This window comes from Juglans microcarpa x Juglans regia, chromosome 4S (genome assembly GCF_004785595.1).
Source record: "Juglans microcarpa x Juglans regia isolate MS1-56 chromosome 4S, Jm3101_v1.0, whole genome shotgun sequence".
In the NCBI taxonomy this organism is placed as follows: Eukaryota; Viridiplantae; Streptophyta; class Magnoliopsida; order Fagales; family Juglandaceae; genus Juglans; species Juglans microcarpa x Juglans regia.
Window position 1 is genome coordinate 25,060,027 of NC_054601.1, and position 20,376 is coordinate 25,080,402.

The 20,376-nt window shown below is 36.0% G+C and overlaps 4 protein-coding genes across 7 annotated transcripts; 2 read left to right on the top strand and 2 right to left on the bottom strand.

Annotated features, from left to right (window-relative positions):
* The first annotated feature begins 831 nt into the window (after window positions 1-831).
* LOC121261926 (AP-3 complex subunit mu) lies at window positions 832-6,219 on the top strand. 2 transcript variants are annotated; one of them, XM_041164341.1, is made up of 8 exons: window positions 832-1,004; window positions 1,288-1,387; window positions 1,962-2,072; window positions 2,241-2,330; window positions 3,673-3,920; window positions 4,769-4,978; window positions 5,200-5,407; window positions 5,724-6,219. In XM_041164341.1, the coding sequence occupies exons 1-8, from the start codon at window positions 970-972 to the stop codon at window positions 5,967-5,969; spliced, it is 1,248 nt and encodes a 415-aa protein (XP_041020275.1). In that variant the 5' UTR covers window positions 832-969; the 3' UTR covers window positions 5,970-6,219. The 2 variants fall into 2 exon arrangements, with proteins under 2 accessions (XP_041020275.1, XP_041020276.1); XM_041164342.1 differs by having other exon boundaries at window positions 963-1,004; window positions 1,288-1,373.
* Window positions 6,220-7,804: 1,585 nt separating this feature from the next.
* On the bottom strand, window positions 7,805-9,438 carry LOC121261929 (psbP domain-containing protein 1, chloroplastic). Its single transcript, XM_041164347.1, has 3 exons — window positions 9,075-9,438; window positions 8,380-8,814; window positions 7,805-8,148 (listed from the first exon to the last, which is right to left on the bottom strand). The coding sequence occupies exons 1-3, from the start codon at window positions 9,312-9,314 to the stop codon at window positions 7,927-7,929; spliced, it is 897 nt and encodes a 298-aa protein (XP_041020281.1). The 5' UTR covers window positions 9,315-9,438; the 3' UTR covers window positions 7,805-7,926.
* Window positions 9,439-9,501: 63 nt separating this feature from the next.
* LOC121261927 (pentatricopeptide repeat-containing protein At3g62890-like) lies at window positions 9,502-13,269 on the top strand. Of its 3 annotated transcripts, none has more exons than XM_041164343.1 (3): window positions 9,502-9,729; window positions 9,800-9,887; window positions 9,976-13,269. In XM_041164343.1, exon 3 carries the CDS (start codon window positions 10,564-10,566, stop codon window positions 12,922-12,924), a length of 2,361 nt encoding a protein of 786 aa, XP_041020277.1. In that variant the 5' UTR covers window positions 9,502-9,729; window positions 9,800-9,887; window positions 9,976-10,563; the 3' UTR covers window positions 12,925-13,269. The 3 variants fall into 3 exon arrangements, with proteins under 3 accessions (XP_041020277.1, XP_041020279.1, XP_041020280.1); XM_041164345.1 differs by having other exon boundaries at window positions 9,800-9,867; XM_041164346.1 differs by having other exon boundaries at window positions 9,805-9,867.
* Window positions 13,270-18,354: 5,085 nt separating this feature from the next.
* Window positions 18,355-19,136, bottom strand: LOC121261930. Its single transcript, XM_041164348.1, has one exon. The coding sequence runs from the start codon at window positions 19,061-19,063 to the stop codon at window positions 18,572-18,574; it is 492 nt and encodes a 163-aa protein (XP_041020282.1). The 5' UTR covers window positions 19,064-19,136; the 3' UTR covers window positions 18,355-18,571.
* Between the last annotated feature and the right edge of the window lie 1,240 nt (window positions 19,137-20,376).

Below are 20,376 nucleotides of genomic sequence, written 5' to 3' on the forward strand. Positions count from 1 at the left end.
AATGTCCACTGTCATCCTAATTTGATGTGCATTAAGGTTATTGTTTGGGCTCAGAAAAACTCTCTTTTCATCTACTGATATGCATTTGCTGGTTTGGATTTAAAGAGAGATGAGATGGTTTTAAATAAAAGATAAAAGTTGAAAAAAAATATTGTTAGAATATTATTTTTTAATATTATTATTGAATTGAAATTTGAATTGTTTATTATATTTTGTGTAGAAATTTGAAAAAGTTGTAATGATGAGAAGAGAAAATATGAAATACTTTCTGAATCCAAACGAGGGACGGAGCCTTGAACTCTTGTTCCTTGTTATTTGTTTCAAGCAAGGTCTTAACTTGTCTATAATAAATGGGAAAGTATTTGAAAACAAATTGGTTAGTTTTAATCATAAAGGATTCAAACAACATTCATAATATTAGGAACATTGTTTTCTTTTATCTTTTTAAATACCCAATATTCATATTATAAATTAAAAAATAATAAATATAAACTTATTCAAGTTTCTATAAATTTATACGAATCAAACCAAGTTTTATATGAATTGTATGATTAAATAATCGATTATGATTTTGTATTTACAAATAACTTACAATTGATTATAATTTTGTATTCACGAATGAGTTATTAAATAAACTAAATTCGATCAAACTAATTTCGAGTAGTCTTATTTTCAGTAATTAGAAATTAGTTAATATTTATGCTGATTAATAACAATCTTATAACTCCATTAAAAAAAATAACAATCTTATAACTAAAGAGAGAGTGCAAGAAAATATATATATATATATATATATATACACACACTGGATCACCCAAAAAAATTAAAAAAAAAAGGGTTCTTCCTGCGTTCTTACACCGGTTATAAGACAAACGGTTTGTTTTTATTTTAATATACGCCATTGGCGTCCCCAGTCCCGGTCATTTTTTTTTGGTCGATCCGAGCTTGTGCTTCAGAATCCAGATAGAGATGTTGCAGTGTATATTTCTTCTATCAGATTCCGGGTAAGCACTAAACTTTTCTTTTCTTTTTGCTTATTATTCTAAGCGATTCCAATTCCGACCCTTTAGATTTGTTGGCTGCGAAGACTTGCAGAACATGTAAACCCAAAACATGTCGACCTTAAGTCGAATACCAGACTGGGTTTTTCCGATAAACAAATACCAGGCTGTGATTTGGATTCATTAATTTTTCTTCATGAACTGTGTTATCTTCTCGTGATTTGTGGTAAATTCCTTTGACTGGTTTAAGTTGAAAGCTTATTTTTGTCAATCTTGGGTTGGACAGAGAGGTAATGCTGGAGAAACAGCTAACCGGGCATCGAGTTGACCGGTCCATATGTGCGTGGTTCTGGGAGCAGGCTATTTCTCAAGGTGATTCCTTCAAGGTACCTGTAAATTACTTATTTTGAGAAAAGAAAAATGTATAGCTTTGTTTTTATATTTAAATTTTTGGTAATTTCTTTATTTTTCTACTTTAATTTAGAGAATAATTCGAGCTAAACATAGTTGTTTTCTGTGTTTGGTTTTCTTACTTAAATTGTGCTCTTCTAATTCAAGCTTTTAGAAAAAGACTTTCTTCGGTTTTTGAATTCTCATTCCTGGTTGTCAATCTTAGTTAATTTCTGTTTTATTTGTATCTGAGACTGATTTTATTTTATTTATTGTGTTTTCACGTTTAATCTCTTATGTATTGTGTTGGAAGCTTTTAAGTTTTTTATTCGTAGTTTAGTTTCTGCAGTCCAGTTTGTTTGACATAGTTACTTTTGTGTATGCTAGTCTTGTATTTCACATTGTGTTCATAATTTTTTTGTATTCCACGTTTTTTTTAGCAGTGTTCTTTATTTAATATATGGTTCTCATTTCCTTTCAATTTTCAATTTTTTCTGCATTATTTTGATGCGGCCGTTTTGTGTGTTTGTTGACCCATCTTTTATACTTTGGTTGCTGCTTTTTATATAGCTACAACCAGTAATTGCATCCCCAACACATTACCTTTTCCAAGTTGTTCGTGAAGGGATCACGTTTTTAGCATGCACTCAAGTTGAGATGCCACCTTTGATGGCCATCGAGGTAGATCTTCTAGCCTTATAAAGTTTTCAATTAAAAATGTGTTTATCTTTGCGTACTTGGGCTATTGCCTATCCCTATTATCAATAAAATTTTGTTTATCGATTAAAAATGTGTTTATCCTTGCATTGAATAAAATAAATTTCTTGACCCTCGATCATTTATTTTTAGTTTCTTTGCAGAGTAGCCGATGTCCTCTCAGATTATCTTGGAGGGTTGAATGAGGATGTGATAAAGGATAACTTTATCATTGTATATGAGGTACTTTTATTACATAAACTTTCCAGGCTGATTGTTGCTTTGGAGTACACAAGGGCAGGGATAGAAGCACTCAAGTCGGTTAAAAACCAAAACAATCACATGTGGAACTGTGCATGAAAGGTGGCACATTTATTGCACCTAAATCATTTCACGTGAAGAGGCCCAAAATACTCGCTCAAAATAAATCCCATATATGTATTAGACTTGACTTCTTTTTTGTGAAGGAAGCCAGGCCACACATCAACATTATGTCCATAAAACTAATCTACATGAGGTTTTCTTCTATAACTTGTGCTATGGGTTTAGAGTTCAAAAAATATGCAGAACTATTCATCCATTAGGTGATGGATTTGTCAGTCTATACACGTTAAGGTTAGTGATTTGGAACTGAACTACTAGTTGAGGTTAACTTTTTAATCCTCTTTGCCAAGGAAATAGCACTTTTGAGAGTGTGCGCTCAAAAGGATGATTTGGAATCTGGGGGTGAGTAGGTGTTTTTCAGCTAGATCATTCTAAAAGGCTCTTTTGGGTCATCATAGTAAACCATTTTCCTTGGAAGAGTATTTGGATATGTAAGGTTCCTTCCAAAATTGCTTTCTTTGGTTGGACTGTTTCCCTTGGGAATATTCTTGCCATTGACAATTTGAGGAAATGTGGTATTTTCATTATGGGTTGGTGTTATTTATGTAAGAAAGATGGGGAAACAACGGATTATTGTTACATTGTGAGGTGGCCAGATTTTTGTGGGATGATATCTTTAACTGGACCAGTGTGGCATGGATTATGCCTAGAAGGGTAGCGGAGACTTTTAGGTGTTGGAGAGGTCTTCGGGGTAATATTCATATTGCTGCGGTGTGGAAAATGATTCCTCATTTTTTTATGTGGTGCCTTTGGATGGAGAGGAATGGTAGGTGTTTCGAAGATCTAGAGCATTCCTTGGAGGAGCTGAAAAGGTTCTTCTTCAATATTCTATTTTCTTGGTCTTTGGTCATTGATTGTAATGTGATTAGTCTTCATAATTTGCTTGTATCGATTTCTAGTTCCTAGTGTGTACTTGGACTATGCCTCTTTTCAATGAATATCATTTTCCTTATAAAAAAATAGCAATTTTGACTTTATATTGTAAATGTTCATTTTACTTTTCAAAAGGAAGGCATAGAAGAAACACACGACTCACGAGTCTCCACTTTAGACTCAGTTAAGAGCATTCTCATTCTAAAAGACCACTTTAGATTCAGTCCGTTCCCCATTTCTCCATGTTAATTTTCGTTATGTAGGTTTTTCCTTGTTCTTTTGGCTTTTCTTTGGTTGAATACACTGTTATGTTTGTTTATACATGCAGCTTCTGGATGAGATGATAGACAATGGCTTCCCTCTCACTACGGAGCCTAACATACTGAGAGAGATGATAGCTCAACCAAGCATTGTTAGCAAAGTTTTGAGTGTTGTCACTGGTAATAGTTCCAATGTCAGTGAAACCCTTCCAGGTGCAACAGCATCATGTGTTCCATGGCGGACAACGGACCCAAAATATGCTAATAATGAAGTTTATGTAGATCTTGTTGAAGAAATGGATGCAACTATAAACAGGTATGATATCAAGTTTTAATTGGACATTGCCTCTTTCTGTGATCCTTTATCTATTGGTTTGGATTAAGCAACTCAGGTCTTATTATTAGCTGTACAGGTATTTATACATCACCACACTGCAGCATGCATTCCAGTGCTGCCTCGTGTGACACCGCCCGGCCGGGGGGGGGGGGGGGGGGGGGGGGGGATGTAATCTAAAAGTTATGTACAGTAATTTGCAAAACAGAATAATAATAACTTGAGAAATTGAGTGTTGGGAAGGGACATGCCTTTTTCTTGGTAATTGATGACTCTTTACACAAGCCAAGAGACAGTAGCATTTAATTCTTGTTTGGAAGTATAAATCACATGTTTTTTGGTGAATGAATATAATTTTGCTTCTCCATGTTGCTTTCTGAAAGGTTTTTGAATGGGATAAGATCTGACATTTCCTCATTTAAATGTTGGCAGTGGGAAATTGTATTTAATATGGAAACCTCGAATGTCTCTTGTAGAAGCTTTCCCATTGAACTTACCAAAAGAGAATCTTTCCAGTTTAGTAGTTAGAACAGTATGCTAATTATTTTTGAGTTTTGCTACACAACCTCCACCACACTCCACACTCCACATTTTTTTAAAATTTTTTAATTTTTTAATATTTTTTTTGAGTTTATTCTTTTTAAATTATTTCAAATTTTTTTATTTATTATACATATAATAAATATTTGATAAAATAAAAAAATAATAAAAATTAAAAAAAAATATGGAGTGTGGAGTGTGAGGAGGTTGTGAAGATTTATTCATTATTTTTACACTCTTGTTTCGTACCTTTGGTGCTAATCAATTTTCCCCTTACAAATTCTCCTTAGGGATGGAGTACTGGTGAAATGCGAAATTTATGGGGAAGTTCAAGTGAACTCCCATCTCTCAGGTCTTCCAGATTTGACTCTTTCATTTGCAAACCCTTCCATCTTGGATGATGTGAGATTCCATCCCTGTGTTCGGTTTCGGCCTTGGGAGTCCAATCAAATTATGTCATTTGTGCCTCCTGATGGACAGTTTAAGCTCATGAGTTACAGGTGCATCTTCTTTTGAGGAGATATTAATCCCTTAATTCTTATTTCTTCATGTGGAGTTCTGCTGTACTTTTAGCAAATATTTCGAGTGGCATATTAATTGTGTACTAAGAAAATGTGGTGACATAGGTAGGTTCAGGGAAACATGGACAACAACACTGTACATCTGCGTCTTACTTGTCCTATAAAATGTATTTATAATTTCAACAACTACCTTTATGCAGGGTAAAAAAACTGAAGAGTACTCCAATATATGTAAAACCACAGCTAACATCAGGCGGCGGGACGTGTCGTATCGATGTGTTGGTTGGAATACGAAATGATCCTGGAAAGACAATTGACTCCATAACTGTGCAATTTCAACTGCCCCATTGCATTTTATCGGCTGATATGACTTCAAATCATGGAACAGTAAACATCCTTGCAAATAAGGTACGTATTTGTTTTTTTTGTGATATATTTGGTGTAAATACTGGCCCCTTTGGCTGTTAGTCTGGAGGGAAGATTCGGTACTGCACTTCATCTCATGGTTTATTCATTGTATACATACACGAGGAAGCCTACAATGTTTGAGTTGGAATATCAGAATATGCATCTCTGGTTATCTACTGCTGCATAGACTACTAGTTAGATTTTTTATAAATGATATTGGCTGTTTGCAGTCATTAAACTTCCAAGTTCAAGATCATAAAATGTAAAACATATGCTGTTTCTCTCCTTGGAATTTGATTCTATCTTGTTTATGCAGACCTGCTTGTGGTCAATTGAACGGATTCCTAAAGACAAAGCCCCTTCAATGTCTGGAACCTTGGTGCTTGAGACAGGGTTAGAGCGCCTTCATGTATTTCCCACATTTCAAGTGGCTTTTAGAATAATGGGTGTTGCCCTCTCTGGCCTGCAAATAGATAAATTGGATCTGAAGAATCTACCTAATCGCCCTTACAAAGGTTTTCGAGCTCTTACACGAGCAGGGGAATTTGAAGTAAGATCATGAGTCCAATTTGATGCATCAAGATCAATTTTTGATGTGTTTTGGAGTAAGATAGTTGCTGTTTTGGATTTCAAGGTTTTTGTGTCATTAGGATTTTGAGCAATAACTTCATTTAACACTCAAGTTGATAAGATAGCATTTGGTGGTTAGATAGATTTAAGCTTCAGTTGAATGATTAATGTCATGAACATCTGTTAAAATACATAATTGTGGAGCATTAGCCTATAATGAATGAGCTTTGATGCTGTTCATCGATATCAGAATCTTCCATATCTTCTCTCATGATCTTGAATTAAATCTCGTTTTATTGGTATTTTGGATTAAATCTTAAGGTGCGTTTTCATTAAAGAGGATTTTAGTAATCAGCGTGGAGCAACACCTTTGCACAAATCTCTGAGTATGAATATTTAAAAGACTCGCACGGTCTATAGTCAAAACAACCTTTGACCTTTCTAGGAATATCATGGAAATAATCCTTTGATTTTCTCTCTATTTAAGCAAAATTTGTGAGGGTTTTTTAAGATAAGTGCTACGGTTAACATATTTTATAAAAGTAAACTTATAAACTAACATGACTTGATGTAATACGTTATATTTATTTTACAATAAAAATAAGTTTATAATCTGAAATATTACATCAAGCCACATCAGCGCGTGTGTTTATTTTGTAAAATTCCTTTGTAGCCAAAGCATTTCCCTTTTCTTTTTTCTTTATCACACAAGATACTAAAATTGAGATTCTGTTCTATTTATTGTTTACAAATTACATATGTTAATCTTATCTATTAACTTTATCCATTTTCCTGCATATCGTGCTGCGGCTTTATGACTAGCATAATACAAAAATTGTGTTGAAGTTGAAAGAAGAGCAGGATGAGTTTGGAAATTGGAAAGAGTTTCGCTTATAAAGCTCTTAATGAATTAAGTGTGTTTGCCTCATTCTCTCCATTATTTTCTTCTGAATATTGCAGTAGTATAAGAAGTTAAAATTTACCTGTGTTGGCTAGGATGTATTTTACAATTACCGAGTTACATGAAGTAGTACGCGTTGGCTCTAGAAGTTGATACCATATTCTCTTACCACATCCACATTTCAGTTCCCCCTCCCAAAAGGATTATGAGAATGCAACCATCAAACAAACAGGAACATAACCAGGTAAACCCAAGTGGAAAAAGAACAGCCAGCCATGCAAGTTCATTTATATTCTCTATACCATTCGAAGTTCCAAGGCCAGTACTAATGAGTTGGAAGAATGGATTGCAAATTGGTTCCATCATCCATGCAATGCGATTGCTCAAGGACAAAAGACTTTGATTCATAAATTATAGTTTCAGAACTTCATCCTTTGACTCACATATATTGTTGATTTGAGACCCCGTTTGAATTCAAAGATAAGTTGAGGTGAGTTGAGATGGTTTGTAAATAGTAGTGAGATTTGTGAGTTGAAATTTGTGAATAGTAGTAAATAGTAGTGGGATGAGTTGAGATGGGTTGAAGTGGTTTTTTAATCCAAACCAAGGCCACGGTTACATTTTATAACCACTGGTCAATGCAAATTCAGGGCAAGTGAACATGATCATGCAGTAATAAACGAATATGGACAAAGAACTCGATCAAATTCATATGAAAGAAGCTAGAGCTAGCCTGTGAGAAGAGCTTTTCCTACAAAGAGTTTTAGACGTACTCCCCTTTATCTATCACCATTACTAGTTACAAACTCACAACAACTGAACATTTTCCACAGGACGTTCAGCTAGAACAATCTTTTTTCTTATATAAGTATTCAGCAAGAACAAATTAATGCACGAGTAAGGGAGTAGCACATGAAAGATGGATATGAAGTAGAAGAGTGCCGAAGCTGGATTATCCTTCACTACATGTAGTAGACAAAAAATTAAATTTACTCATACAAAAACTAAAGGAAGAATAAAAGAAACAAAAAAGGAAAGGCGGCATTGATCAAGCAACCACCTTGTTTACTCTGAAGGAATCCATGACTTGGCGAAGATCATATTCCTCTTCCAAGAACACATTTTCAGGTGTTTGCAGTCTTAGCTCATATAGCCGATTGTTTTCAACTCCAAGAACTGAAAGGTATCGCCGGTCCCATTCCAAACGAACCGGACGATCTTGTGGCATAACAGCCAGCTCATTGTTGTTTGCATATGACTTTATGTTCACCTAAAGTCAATAAAAAACACATTGTCAGCAACTCAAACAGTTGTATTTAGATCACCCAAAATATATACATGCTGAAGACTCAGCCAAATATGATGCATTACAGCTAATCTAAATCACTCTATATCTCTGTGCAACTAGCCTTCTATGGGGGCCAATCTGACCGGACAATCTTAATGAGTATAATCTCTGCAATGCAAGCACTCAACATTTTCAGCACTCCAAATACCTTACCTCAACTTGATAGTAAGTCCTCCCATCATCGGCAATTCTGGAAGACGTGGAAAGAATATTTGATTCACGCCTGACGCCGAGTCTCGTAGACATGAACTCTGTCAAATATTGCTTCAGCACTTTCTGTCCAGCCTCTTGAGGTGGACCCAAGTCTTCAACACTCTTGTACCTAGAGGACGAGGGAGAGGATAACTCCACGGAGATATTTTCATCGAGTACATAAGGGTCCCTGAAGAATATGTCAGCCCCAGCACCTCGGACTTGAATCCAGTTCTGAGGGTACTTGAATGTATACCCATCAAACGTATCTATGTATTCTCTTAGCCCAACGGACGGTTGAGCAAATGCAGCATCGCTCAAACTAACTCCCGAGAATAAAGCGGTCGAGAAGATCAAGGCCACCACATTCCTCCTAGGAACTGCAAAAGCTTTAGTCTGATTATATATTAGAAAACGAATAACTAAAAGTCACTGTAGATTGTAATGCCATGCAGACAACCCTTGAAAATTAGAAACCCAGAAAAGTAACAATCTTTAAGTATGCTGTCTTTTTAAGTTGTCAAGAAAACTACCCAGTACTCACATGAACTAAAGGAGTATATGTAAATTAAGAAGAACGAAAATATTTTTTTTTTCCTGTTTTTTATTTTCCAGTGTTTTGGTCTTGAAGCGAAGTTGGAAATTGGAAGAATTACCGTTTGGGCTTTGCAAGAAACTGAGCGGCAGTGCGTGGAATCGGAGGGGTGGCTATGAAGTGAATGGTTAAGCCAACGAGTGAAGATGCGGGGATGGAACGGCGTCGTATAGCGAGTTGACCTCGAGGGTGGGTGAGTCTCTGAAGAGCGAGTCGGGGGAGAAGGGAGGGAGCCGAAGAAGACGATGGCCATTTTCAAACAGGGAGAGAGAGAGAGAGAGAGAGAAGGGAGAGTTAACATATCACTGTAAAGAGATGGAAAGGGATAACGAGCACACGTGTCTCTCTCTGGTTGGCCAATCAATAGAGAAGAGGGAGACCTATTTACATGATCGACCTGGACCGCAGCAGCCCATTAACACACCGGCCATACCTCCACACTGGCGGGGGATGAAATGACCAAAAGGACCAAAAACTCGAAATACATTTTCTTCCCTTCACGACGGTTCCTCAAACCTAGTTCTACTCAAGCGTTAGGCGTTCTGCTGCTTTTCTCGACAAAGACAAGAAATGATCTGGCCTGATGTTGGCTGCTTCTAGTCTTCCTCAAAGTACCGTGTCGCTCTTCGCCTCTGATAGCAAGCATTTGGTCTGGCTAGGGTCGAATTACCTCAAGAGTGGCCTCAAGCTTGGCCAAAATCGCCAAAATGGCTTCTGTAAGTTCCCATAAGTGTAATGTATTGATTATCTTCTTTGGAAAATCCTGAGTTTGGTTATTTTGCATAGGGAAGGGCAATTCTGAAAGGGCTATACCCGGTTACCAAATTCGCGTTTTGCACATAGACTCATCAGAAGTAGACTCATCATACCGCTTGTAAATTCACATTTGTTAAGCTTTAATTTCTCATTCGCTTTTGTAATTCTCTGAGCGATATCTGGTCTGCTCACCTTTATGCTTCCAGAGATAAATTCGTAAGTTGGGTCTACCAAATGCATGAGATACCACGGTTATATATCATTTTGGATGCGCAGAAACTATGAAAAAATTGCAGATTTGAGAATGCACATTATATACCACGCTTTGATGAAGGCTAAGGCTAGGTTCTAGGTTGGCTGGAAGGCCAGATCCTTTCCCGTTGCCGTCGAGAAGAGCAACAAAATAGAGGAAGGAGTCCACGGTTTGTGGAAGAACATTAGTCGGTTGGAATAACAGGTTCTTTCCAGTCACCGTCGAGAAGAGCAGGTCTCAGTGGGAAGGCTAGCTCCTTTCCCATCGCCGTCGAGAAGAGCAACAGAGCAGAGGCTATCTCAAAGAAATAGAGATGCAGAGGAAGAAGATGAATCACGATGATGGTTTTGCTAGGGCTTTCAGACGAGCTGCTGATGGTTTTTGTTCCGAGGAAATTTCTTTCTTTCTTCTTCCTTTCTTTGCCGAGTTGCAAAGCGGAATACTTATATTTGTTTAAAGCCACGTCACTGACACCCTGGCCGGTGTGGCTAGTGTGTTAAAATATTGGCTGATCCCTAGTAGGACTCTTTTTTGCGGGCCTATGAATTTCATCAAAGCTTTGAATCACAGACCCGCCTTCAAACCAAGCATAAATCTCTCAATCCTAGAGGCCCACTTGCCCAAATGCCAAAGTCCCAAACAGCTGAACCAAGTCCTCTCCCAAATGATCTTCACTGGGTTCATCAGGGACACCTTTGCTGCCAGCAGAGTGCTCAAGTGCTCGGCCGACTCACCCTTCGTTCACATTGATCACTCCCTCCAAATATTCAACCACATCGATAACTCAAATGGGTTCATTTGGAACACCATGATGAGAGCATATGTGCAAAGAAACTCTCCTGAAAAGGCTATATGCTTGTACAAGTTGATGTTGGATAGGAATGTGGGTTGCGATAATTACACGTACCCAATTCTAGTGCAAGCCTGTACTATCCGGTTATCGGAATTTGAAGGGAAAGAGCTGCATAATCACGTTTTGAAAACAGGTTTTGATTCGGATGTTTATGTACAGAACACATTGATTAACATGTATGCAGTTTGTGGAAATATGGGTGATGCACGTCACTTGGTTGATGAAAGTCCAGTTTTGGATTCAGTTTCGTGGAATTCAATTTTGGCAGGGTATGTTCAGATAGGGGATGTTGATAATGCCAATTGTATATATGATATGATGCCGGAAAGGAACACAATTGCTTCAAATTCTATGATTGTATTGTTTGGTAGGACAGGTCGCCTGATTGAGGCTCTTCAGTTATTTAATGAGATGCCAGAGAAAGATATGGTGTCATGGAGTGCATTGATTTCTTGTTATGAGCAAAATGATATGTACGAGGAAGCTTTGGTTCTGTTTATGAAAATGAAGGCTAATGGAATTATGGTCGATGAGGTTGTGGTGGTTAGTGTTCTTTCTGCGTGTGCTCATTTATCACTTGTCAAGATAGGGAAAATCATCCACGGCTTGGTTGTGAAAATTGGTATTGAATCTTATGTTAACCTTCAAAATGCTTTTATTCACATGTATTCAACATGTGGGGACATAATAGCAGCCCGAAAACTGTTCAATGGAGGCTGCCACTTGGATCAGATATCTTGGAACTCCATGATATCTGGCTACTTGAAATGCGGATCAGTTGAAATTGCCAAGGAGTTATTTGATTCCATGCCCAACAAGGATGTCGTGTCTTGGAGTGCAATGATATCGGGGTATGCTCAGCATGACCGTTTCTCAGAGACATTGGCACTCTTCCAGGAGATGCAGCTTGATGGACTTAGCCCCGATGAGACAACTTTGGTTAGTGTAATATCAGCTTGCACTCACCTGGCTGCCCTTGATCTAGGCAAATGGATTCATGCTTATATAAAGAAGAATGGTCTAAAGGTTAACGTCATCTTGGGTACAACCCTTATAGACATGTACATGAAATGTGGGTGTGTGGAAAATGCATTGGAAGTTTTTTATGGCATGGAGGAAAGGTGGGTTTCAACTTGGAATGCTCTCATTCTTGGTTTGGCAATAAATGGGTTGGTTGATAAGTCGCTTGACATGTTTTCTGAGATGAAGAGATGTGGTGTAGTGCCTAATGAAATAACATTAATGGGAGTTCTTGGTGCTTGTCGACACATGGGCTTAGTAGATGAAGGGTATCGACACTTCAATTCAATGATTCCAGAGCACAAGATAGAACCCAATATTAAGCACTATGGATGCATGGTGGACCTTCTAGGGCGTGCCGGTATGCTCAAAGAAGCAGAGCAACTCATCGAAACTATGCCCATGGCACCAGATGTTGCTACCTGGGGTGCCTTGCTTGGGGCTTGCAAGAAACATGGTGACAATAAAATGGGGGAGAGAGTAGGAAGAAAGCTCATTGAGTTTCAACCTGACCATGATGGGTTCCATGTGTTATTGTCCAATATATATGCTTCAAAAGGTAATTGGGATGGTGCTCTTGAAGTTAGGGGCATGATGATGCGACATGGGGTGGTGAAGACCCCAGGTTGTAGTATGATTGAAGCAAAAGGAGTAGTTCATGAATTTCTAGCAGGAGATAAGACCCATCCTTGGATGAAGGAGATTGAGGATAAGCTGGATGAAATAGCTAAGAAATTAAAAATGGAAGGTTATGCACCGGACACAAATGAAATTTCCCTTGATATTGATCAAGAAGAGAAGGAAACCTCTCTGTTTAGGCATAGTGAGAAGCTTGCAATTGCCTTTGGGCTTATTGCTATCAGTCCACCAACACCAATAAGGATTATGAAGAATTTACGAATCTGTAATGATTGTCATGCAGCAGCTAAGTTCATTTCTAGAGCTTTTAATCGGGAAATTGTGATCAGGGATCGGCATCGCTTTCACCACTTTAAGCAAGGTTCTTGTTCATGCACGGACTATTGGTAGTAATATATTATACACAACCAAATATATTTCAATGTTATTGGTTATTCACCTTATTCCTCGAGAGCTTATCCAGTTCTGGCTGTACAATAGACATCTGCTTCACTGCTGCCTGATAGTTTGCTGTGAAGCTTGATAGTTTTACAGTTCCAAGTTGCATGCTGGTGAACCACCATGGCAGCAATTAATTGCTTACGGGCGATGATTGATGCAGCACCACTCTTGTGAGACTTGAAGATAGTTCCTACGACGAAAAGGAAAATTTGGAAGGCTAAGGCCTATAACGAGGCTTTAAGGAACAGTTCCGCTTTGGAGCGGATTTGCTGTTCTATTGAGAATAACGGACACCAATAGCATATAGACATGTAAGCCCTCCACATAATAAGCTCCTGAGCCGCATCACAGGAGATCTAGAGAAAACAAATCCTGCCTTCTGTGTATGAGCCGCTGCTTTCGCACTTGGCTTACTCCCAGGACTTCTTCTCCACAGCCTTACAATTTTTTCTTCCCACCACCATCAACCATTTCGCTGCTGTTGGGACCATTTCTCCGTCGCAACCAGACTGCCGTCGTGACGTCCTCTGTCTATCTCCATCCTCTGAAAGTGGTTTGTCTTTCTATTTTTTATTTACTGTTTTTTTTTTTTTTTTAAATTCTGAATTTTTTTTTAAATTCTGAAATGCATCTTTGTAGGAGTTGTTGGTATATTTTTTGTACCTGAAAATTTAACCCAGGTCTATAAGGTTGAACCTTTATGGAAGGCATGATTGAGTAAAAAATGTTGCACCTCTAAATTTAGATTTTGTTCCAGAAAATTTACCCCAAAGCTACCCCATTCACATCCACATTATTCATTGTCAAATAAATTATTTTTTCTTGCACTCTAATATTGTGGTTGAGGAAGTAAACGAAATTCATTGGAGTAAACAAAATTATTTTGGTTATTTTGTAAGTTTATTTTACAATTCATCGTGGACATAAATCTATGCCTTGTATTGTTGGCAATAGTTGATGCTAATGTCTTGTTAAAGATAGTGGATTAATTTAATTGGAAATTCATTGGAGCCATTCAAGTTATAGAGAAATGCTACAAATCAGCAACTGTTCATAACCCCACACCCCACACCTGAGCTGGAATATTTTTTTTCCCCCACTACAGAAACGCGCGATTTGGATTGAGCCCCATTTCGAATTGACATCCTGCGAAAACCACTTCCTAACCCAGCGCCATCCTGCGTCGCCTCTCTCTGCCCAGCGCCACCCCACGTCGCCTCCCTCTGCCCAGCGCCACCCTGTGACACTCCTCCATCACGCCGCCCCTCCCCAAAGCGAGTACATAGTGCAGATCTGTATAAGCAGGATCTTCAAGGTCAGCTCCTTGTATTCAAATCCATTGTTTTTGTGGTGTTTATTACTCTATTGGATTCCTTTTTGTTCTGTTAAAACCTTAACCTAGACCCTCCCTTTCCGTCCTCTTCGCACTTTTCTTTTCCTTCCCCCCTCCTCTGCTCGCACAAATGCAGGCAGAAACAAACGCGTTTCTTGGTAGGATTTGCTAGCCAAACCCTAGGCTCTCCTGCTCCTTTTATACATTTGCTTTGATGAATGTGGTAGGGGTATTTTGGCTTATTTACGTATTATATTATGCAATATTTTTTGCAAGCTCAAGTTGGTTTTGGTCTGGGAGAGGTCGATGAGAAATGTCGAAATCCTTCGGTTCTGTTTGGTCTGGGACTGTATGTGTATGTGCTTTTACCGTTTGCTTAACTTTCTAGTATGCATGGGACGTCAGTCAGTACTCTGTAGAAGAACCCTATTAATTACCTCTTCTAAACGCATTTTCTTAAATCAACAAGATTGTTATGGATGTTTCAACCCAACTTTGTACTATATATAGCATTTTTCTTGAAAAAAAATAGCATAGGCAGCTTGAATTGTCAAAAACACAAACTTTGCCTCCCTAAATATTGCCTCGGTTTATGCATCACAGACAAATATTTTGGCTTTCTGGTGAAATTCTTGTGTTCTGATTAAGAAAGTATTGTCAATTACTGGGAAAATATCTTTTTTTTTTTTTTTTTTGGGGGGGGGAACGACGAACAATAAATTTAACATTTAGCATGCAAATGTGCATGCAATTGATGTTGGATCATCAGTTGAAAGTAAATCTAAAACAAAGATGGAACTTTCTGATTGTTTGGCGCATAGCTAGCCCACTCTCAATTGAATTGAGTTGTATGTTATTTTTGATACAGTTTCACTGGTTTTGTGCCAAGAATCCCATCTAGTAGGTTTATTATATTTTGACGTTGTCAATCAATGACCGCTTCTTCAATCGTATGGTTATCTCTGGTATTGTTTGGAATGAGAGTGAGTTTTAATCATCCCACGAAGGTCCATTAACTATTGGACTCACAATCTCTTTACCTGCTAGTAAAATCACATATGGATACATATTTTAATGCTAAATTATGTTGCTGGAACTTTATGGTTGTTAGTTTGGTCTGTTCTGGTTAGTTTATGATATATGAGGAAGATCATTGTTGATCCTGCGATCGTTAGTTCAATCTATATCTGTTCTATGTGACATTAGTTCATTTGTTTCAATAATCCTTCACTTCAGGCTGTTCTAGAATTAGCCGATTTACTTGTTATAAACATTGAGTTTCATATGCTACCAAATCATATTAGTTGCCTCGTGTTATTTGTTGCATGTTGCCAAAATTGGGTAGTAGTTTGACCATTGATCATGAACACAGATGCCTCCTCATCTCCATGACTCCTATCTATTGGTACTTTGTTTAACTTGAATTTGTTCCAAAATTTCAATTTAGTCGATGTAATGTTTGCCCTATATTGGGCATGATTCTGGAAAATGGGCCATGAATAGATAGGAAAATTAACTCTCGGTCAAAAATCAATTCTATCTGACTGAGACAAATATGTACTTGTATTGAGTAGTCACATGTCTCATTGAACTGCAACTAGTGCATATGCTAATTCAGTTTGTTGGCTGAGAACCTACCCCTAAAATTCTAAAGCGCAACCAGTAAAAATATTCTGAGATTATACCTGGGGTGCATTTTCATTAACATGCACATCAATGGATCCACAGATGCACATGCTCCTGCTAGTGCATAATTATTTTCTTGCATGTTTCATCCTCTCACGAAGTTGAATTTCTTTAAACCTAACTAATCCTGTGGAGAACAAAGAAGTGATAAGAGTTAATTAAATGAACATATGAAGTCTTTCATCATGCCATTCCTGTTATGTTTCCCCTTTTCTATTGATTTTAGATGTAGCAAAACTGAAATTCTCAAGAGAGACACCATTTCCTATTCTAAACAACTCCTTTCTCTTTCTTTTCTTATAGCCAACTTGAGGTTGTACGAATAACGAAAATTGTTTCAGAACCATTAACCCCTTCAGTTTCAGGTCATGCTCAAGTCCCCCATCTTCAGGTTTTGTTGTGATGAAATTCTTGTCTTCGAGAAATGTGGTGAAGATGTAGTTCTAATGAAAATCTTGTCTACTAGAGAAGTGAAAATATAGCACAACGAAAAGGATTGGGAATCTTTTAAAGATTTTATAGAAATTTTAGTTTAACAGAGATATTTTACAAAATTCAATCTCACAAATTGATGACTTCTTGTGGTACATCATATTGTAATTTTTTTATTATAAAATAGATCTAACGTATCATATATAGAATATCAGTATATGAATTCGCATACTAAGATATAAGATTTATGTCTAACATTTTTAAGTTCTAAGAATTTTAGGATACTTGGTTTTTTAATTCATTAAATACTTGTAATCGCCAAGGTATTCAAAATTGTTAACATGCTATTATTTTTTTTTTTTTTTACCACAAGTGAGAGCTTATTAATAAAATTATAGTACCATCCTCTATCTTTAAAAAATTGATTTCATCTAATAAACAGTTTTCTGATAGACATTAGTAATACAATGATATTATTATCCAAACACTCACCAAGCCCTTACTCTGCATACACTTCCATCTCATGTCTATTAATGGTGCCATTGATGGAAAATAAACATTAAATAATACCATTCAATCAGAACTACAAGAAACACAGACCATGCAGTTATCTAGAAAATGGACAATGCATGTGAATAACATGTTGTAATTGTTAATAATTTAGATAAATATGACCACAGTATCGTATGACAACTGAGGTGCTTATTTTTTGAAGGATTATTTTGTATGTTATCCTTTGAAGTTGAGAATTTTTGGTTCTCAACCGTTATTTGGCTTTTATTTGGCTTTTCGGAAAAGACTAGTGGAGTCCCTCAAAGATACAGCTTAAAGTTATTGTTTGATTATTTTAATTTTTTAATTGTTTTTTTTTTTTTTTTTTTTACTTAAAGAACTAAATATTAATAAAATTGTGTATTTTTATTTTTTTTTAATAATTAAGGATCTTAAGAGTTGTTGAAAAATAAATAAAAGGAAAATGAAGAATGATTGATAGATAGGTAGAATGATTGGTAGACTATTTTCGAAGTAAGGAATCCTATATACATTTTTAGAATCAAAGTCTAACACTCATTTTTTAAAAAAAATGTGAAATTTATTATTAAATTTTTTTTTTTTTTTAGATTTTAGATTTAAAAAAATAGTATACGGGACTTGTACACCATAAACTGTAAATATTATTTCTCTTTCGACATTATATTTGCTAAATAGGACATGATTTATATAATCCTAAAATATACCAGGCTCGTGTACTCTTATAGTGAAGAAAGTATAAGAAATATGAAATCTAAATCAATTTTTTATAATAACCTCATTTTTCTTTTCAAAGAGAATCTGCATGACTTAAAGAGTAAGGCTGTATTTAGATGTTGAACTGAGTTGAGTTGAGATGATAAAATATTGTTAGAATATTATTTTTTAATATTATTATTATTTTAAGATTTGAAAATTTTAAATTATTTATTATATTTTGTATTAAAATTTAAAAAAATTATAATGATAAATTAAGATTGATTGATTATCATGTCCTCCCCGTTTTAATTAGATATTACCTGAACTTGAAAGTTTTAATTAAAATAAGTACTTTTTGAAGTACTCAAGTTCAATAGGGAGAAAAGAATACCCAAACATATGACTAGACAAAAGAATAGGTTGTTTTTTGTTTTCAATCAACCTAAAAAGTATAGGAAAACCCTCAAAAAGTGTTGGATCTATCGTATCAAGGTTTCAAACTAGGGACCCACTGATCTCTTGGTCCCTCTAAGCAGTTATGTCAGCTTGTTACCATAACTCCATGCTTACCATGGCATCCTTACAGAGCAACCTCCTGTTGGGGTATATGTCTCCAGGGACAAAAACCCAAACTTCATTAGACTTACTCAGAAAAAGATAATAAAACAGTATGTTTGCTTCCCATATTGCATTCAGAATAAATCCTTAAAACGGTTCTTTTACTTCTCCCAATTGAGATTACAGCTTATACAATATTATAAGATAGTCTTCTGCACTCTGCAGAAATTTGCTTCACAAACTTATAAATATCTATGGCCAAACAATGATTCCCCATGTGAAATTATTCTGATAACTCCATTTTATTATCGGTTAACACTTTTTTTTACCCAAAAGAGATATTTGCACTCCTAAAAATCAGACCTCTTGCACTTCCACACGAGCTTCATTCACTTCCAGGTTTTCCTTCACAGATTCCTTGACATGCTCCTCAACTTCAAAAGCTGACACGGGGAATGACCTGTAGAGCCCTGTGGTACTCTTGAAAGTGATCTTCCCAGTAGGGGGATCAGCCACTGAGAATTCAGTGAGTGTGAGCCAAACCAAGAGCTCCTTGGCCTTCACCCCGGTGAGCTTCTTGATCTTTCCGGGCTCAACATAGGCTGTGACTTCAGTGGCATAGGTCACAAGCCTGTCAATCTGTTCAAATTTGTGGGTTATGCTCGCTTTCTGCTTCAGCCATACAAACCCAGTCTCCCTCAGATACCCACATTCTTCAATGTCATGCAGCGGCAGTAAACCATTTGGCAACGCCATTTCTTTGAGCAGTTCCTTCGACTTTGCTTGACAAATCTCGTCTCCCTGGTAGAACTCTGCCTTGGCTTTGATCTCATCTGTGACCGTAGACATTTTTGCTCTAGCTTCCTTCTTGGGTGCTCCTTCCTTTCGTTTGATGAAGTGAGAGGAAGATGAATGTTGAAAAGTTCGGAGGAAGAGCTCGGGTTTATATAGTTGTGAAGTTATAAAGTCACCCTTGTTTCTTCTAAAATTTCGCAATAATGCCACTGGGGTTTATAAAAACAATTCAATAAATCGATGTGATTTCATCTAATCCGTTAAATCTATTTTACAATAAAAATAACTTAATAATATGAAGAATCACATCAAGTCACGTTAATTTGTGAGATTATTTTTTTCTTAATCCTTTTATGGCTAGAGTATTTTCTATTTAATATATGATAAATCATATTAAGTCACATCACTTTGTAAGATTATTTTTGTATAATCATTTTGTAGTTAAGAGTATTTTTCTTTAAAAAATGAGAACTTGTTTATAAATCTTAATTTGGTTATGGATTATCTTAATTGTCGATATAACATAAGACTAACGTTAGATATAATTTTAGGATACGTAAGTCTCGTGCACTCTCTTGAGAAAAAAAAAAAGAAAAGAAAAATCTATTATTAAAAAATAATTTTTTCATGTGAGTCTCAAATTTATTCACCTTTTTTAAAATGAATATGTGAGACTTACACATCCTATTACTGTAAATATTATTTCTCATAATATAATAATATAGGAATTTTATTGTACAGAATTTTTCAGGAAATGTTATCCATTTCGCATTATGCTGATAAATAAAATGATTAAATATATTGTATACTTGGATACCATCTACTCCAGGTGAACTGAAGGAAATTGTAACATTTTTATTCTTTAAAATTGATGGAATCATTTAATATAAAACGTAAGATTATTATGATCATTTTATTTTGTAGATTTATTTTTATGTAATATTTTTTTTTTTATAAATAAGACTTATTTTCTCATATTTTGTACTATGGATACTTTCCATTCTATTTAAAATGAAGAAATCCAAGTTCAGTGAGTAATTCAATGCATAATTCCTTTCAAGGCCTACCTGAAAACAGATATAATACTTCTTGATGATAGTGAATATCTAAAATGGACAAACTATTTAACGGATATCTTTTCTTTGAACCAAAACAATTAGAATTACGCTCACGGCCAATTTGAACGTGTATCATTGGCATGAAAAAGATATTATCAATAGAAAAATAATTTAGCCACAAAATGATTATACAAAACCAAATTCATAAATTAACGTGATTTGATACGATACATCAGTTTGTAAATCTATTTTTATTATAAAGTAGATTTAACTGATTACATAAATTAATAACGTCAATTTATAAATTTA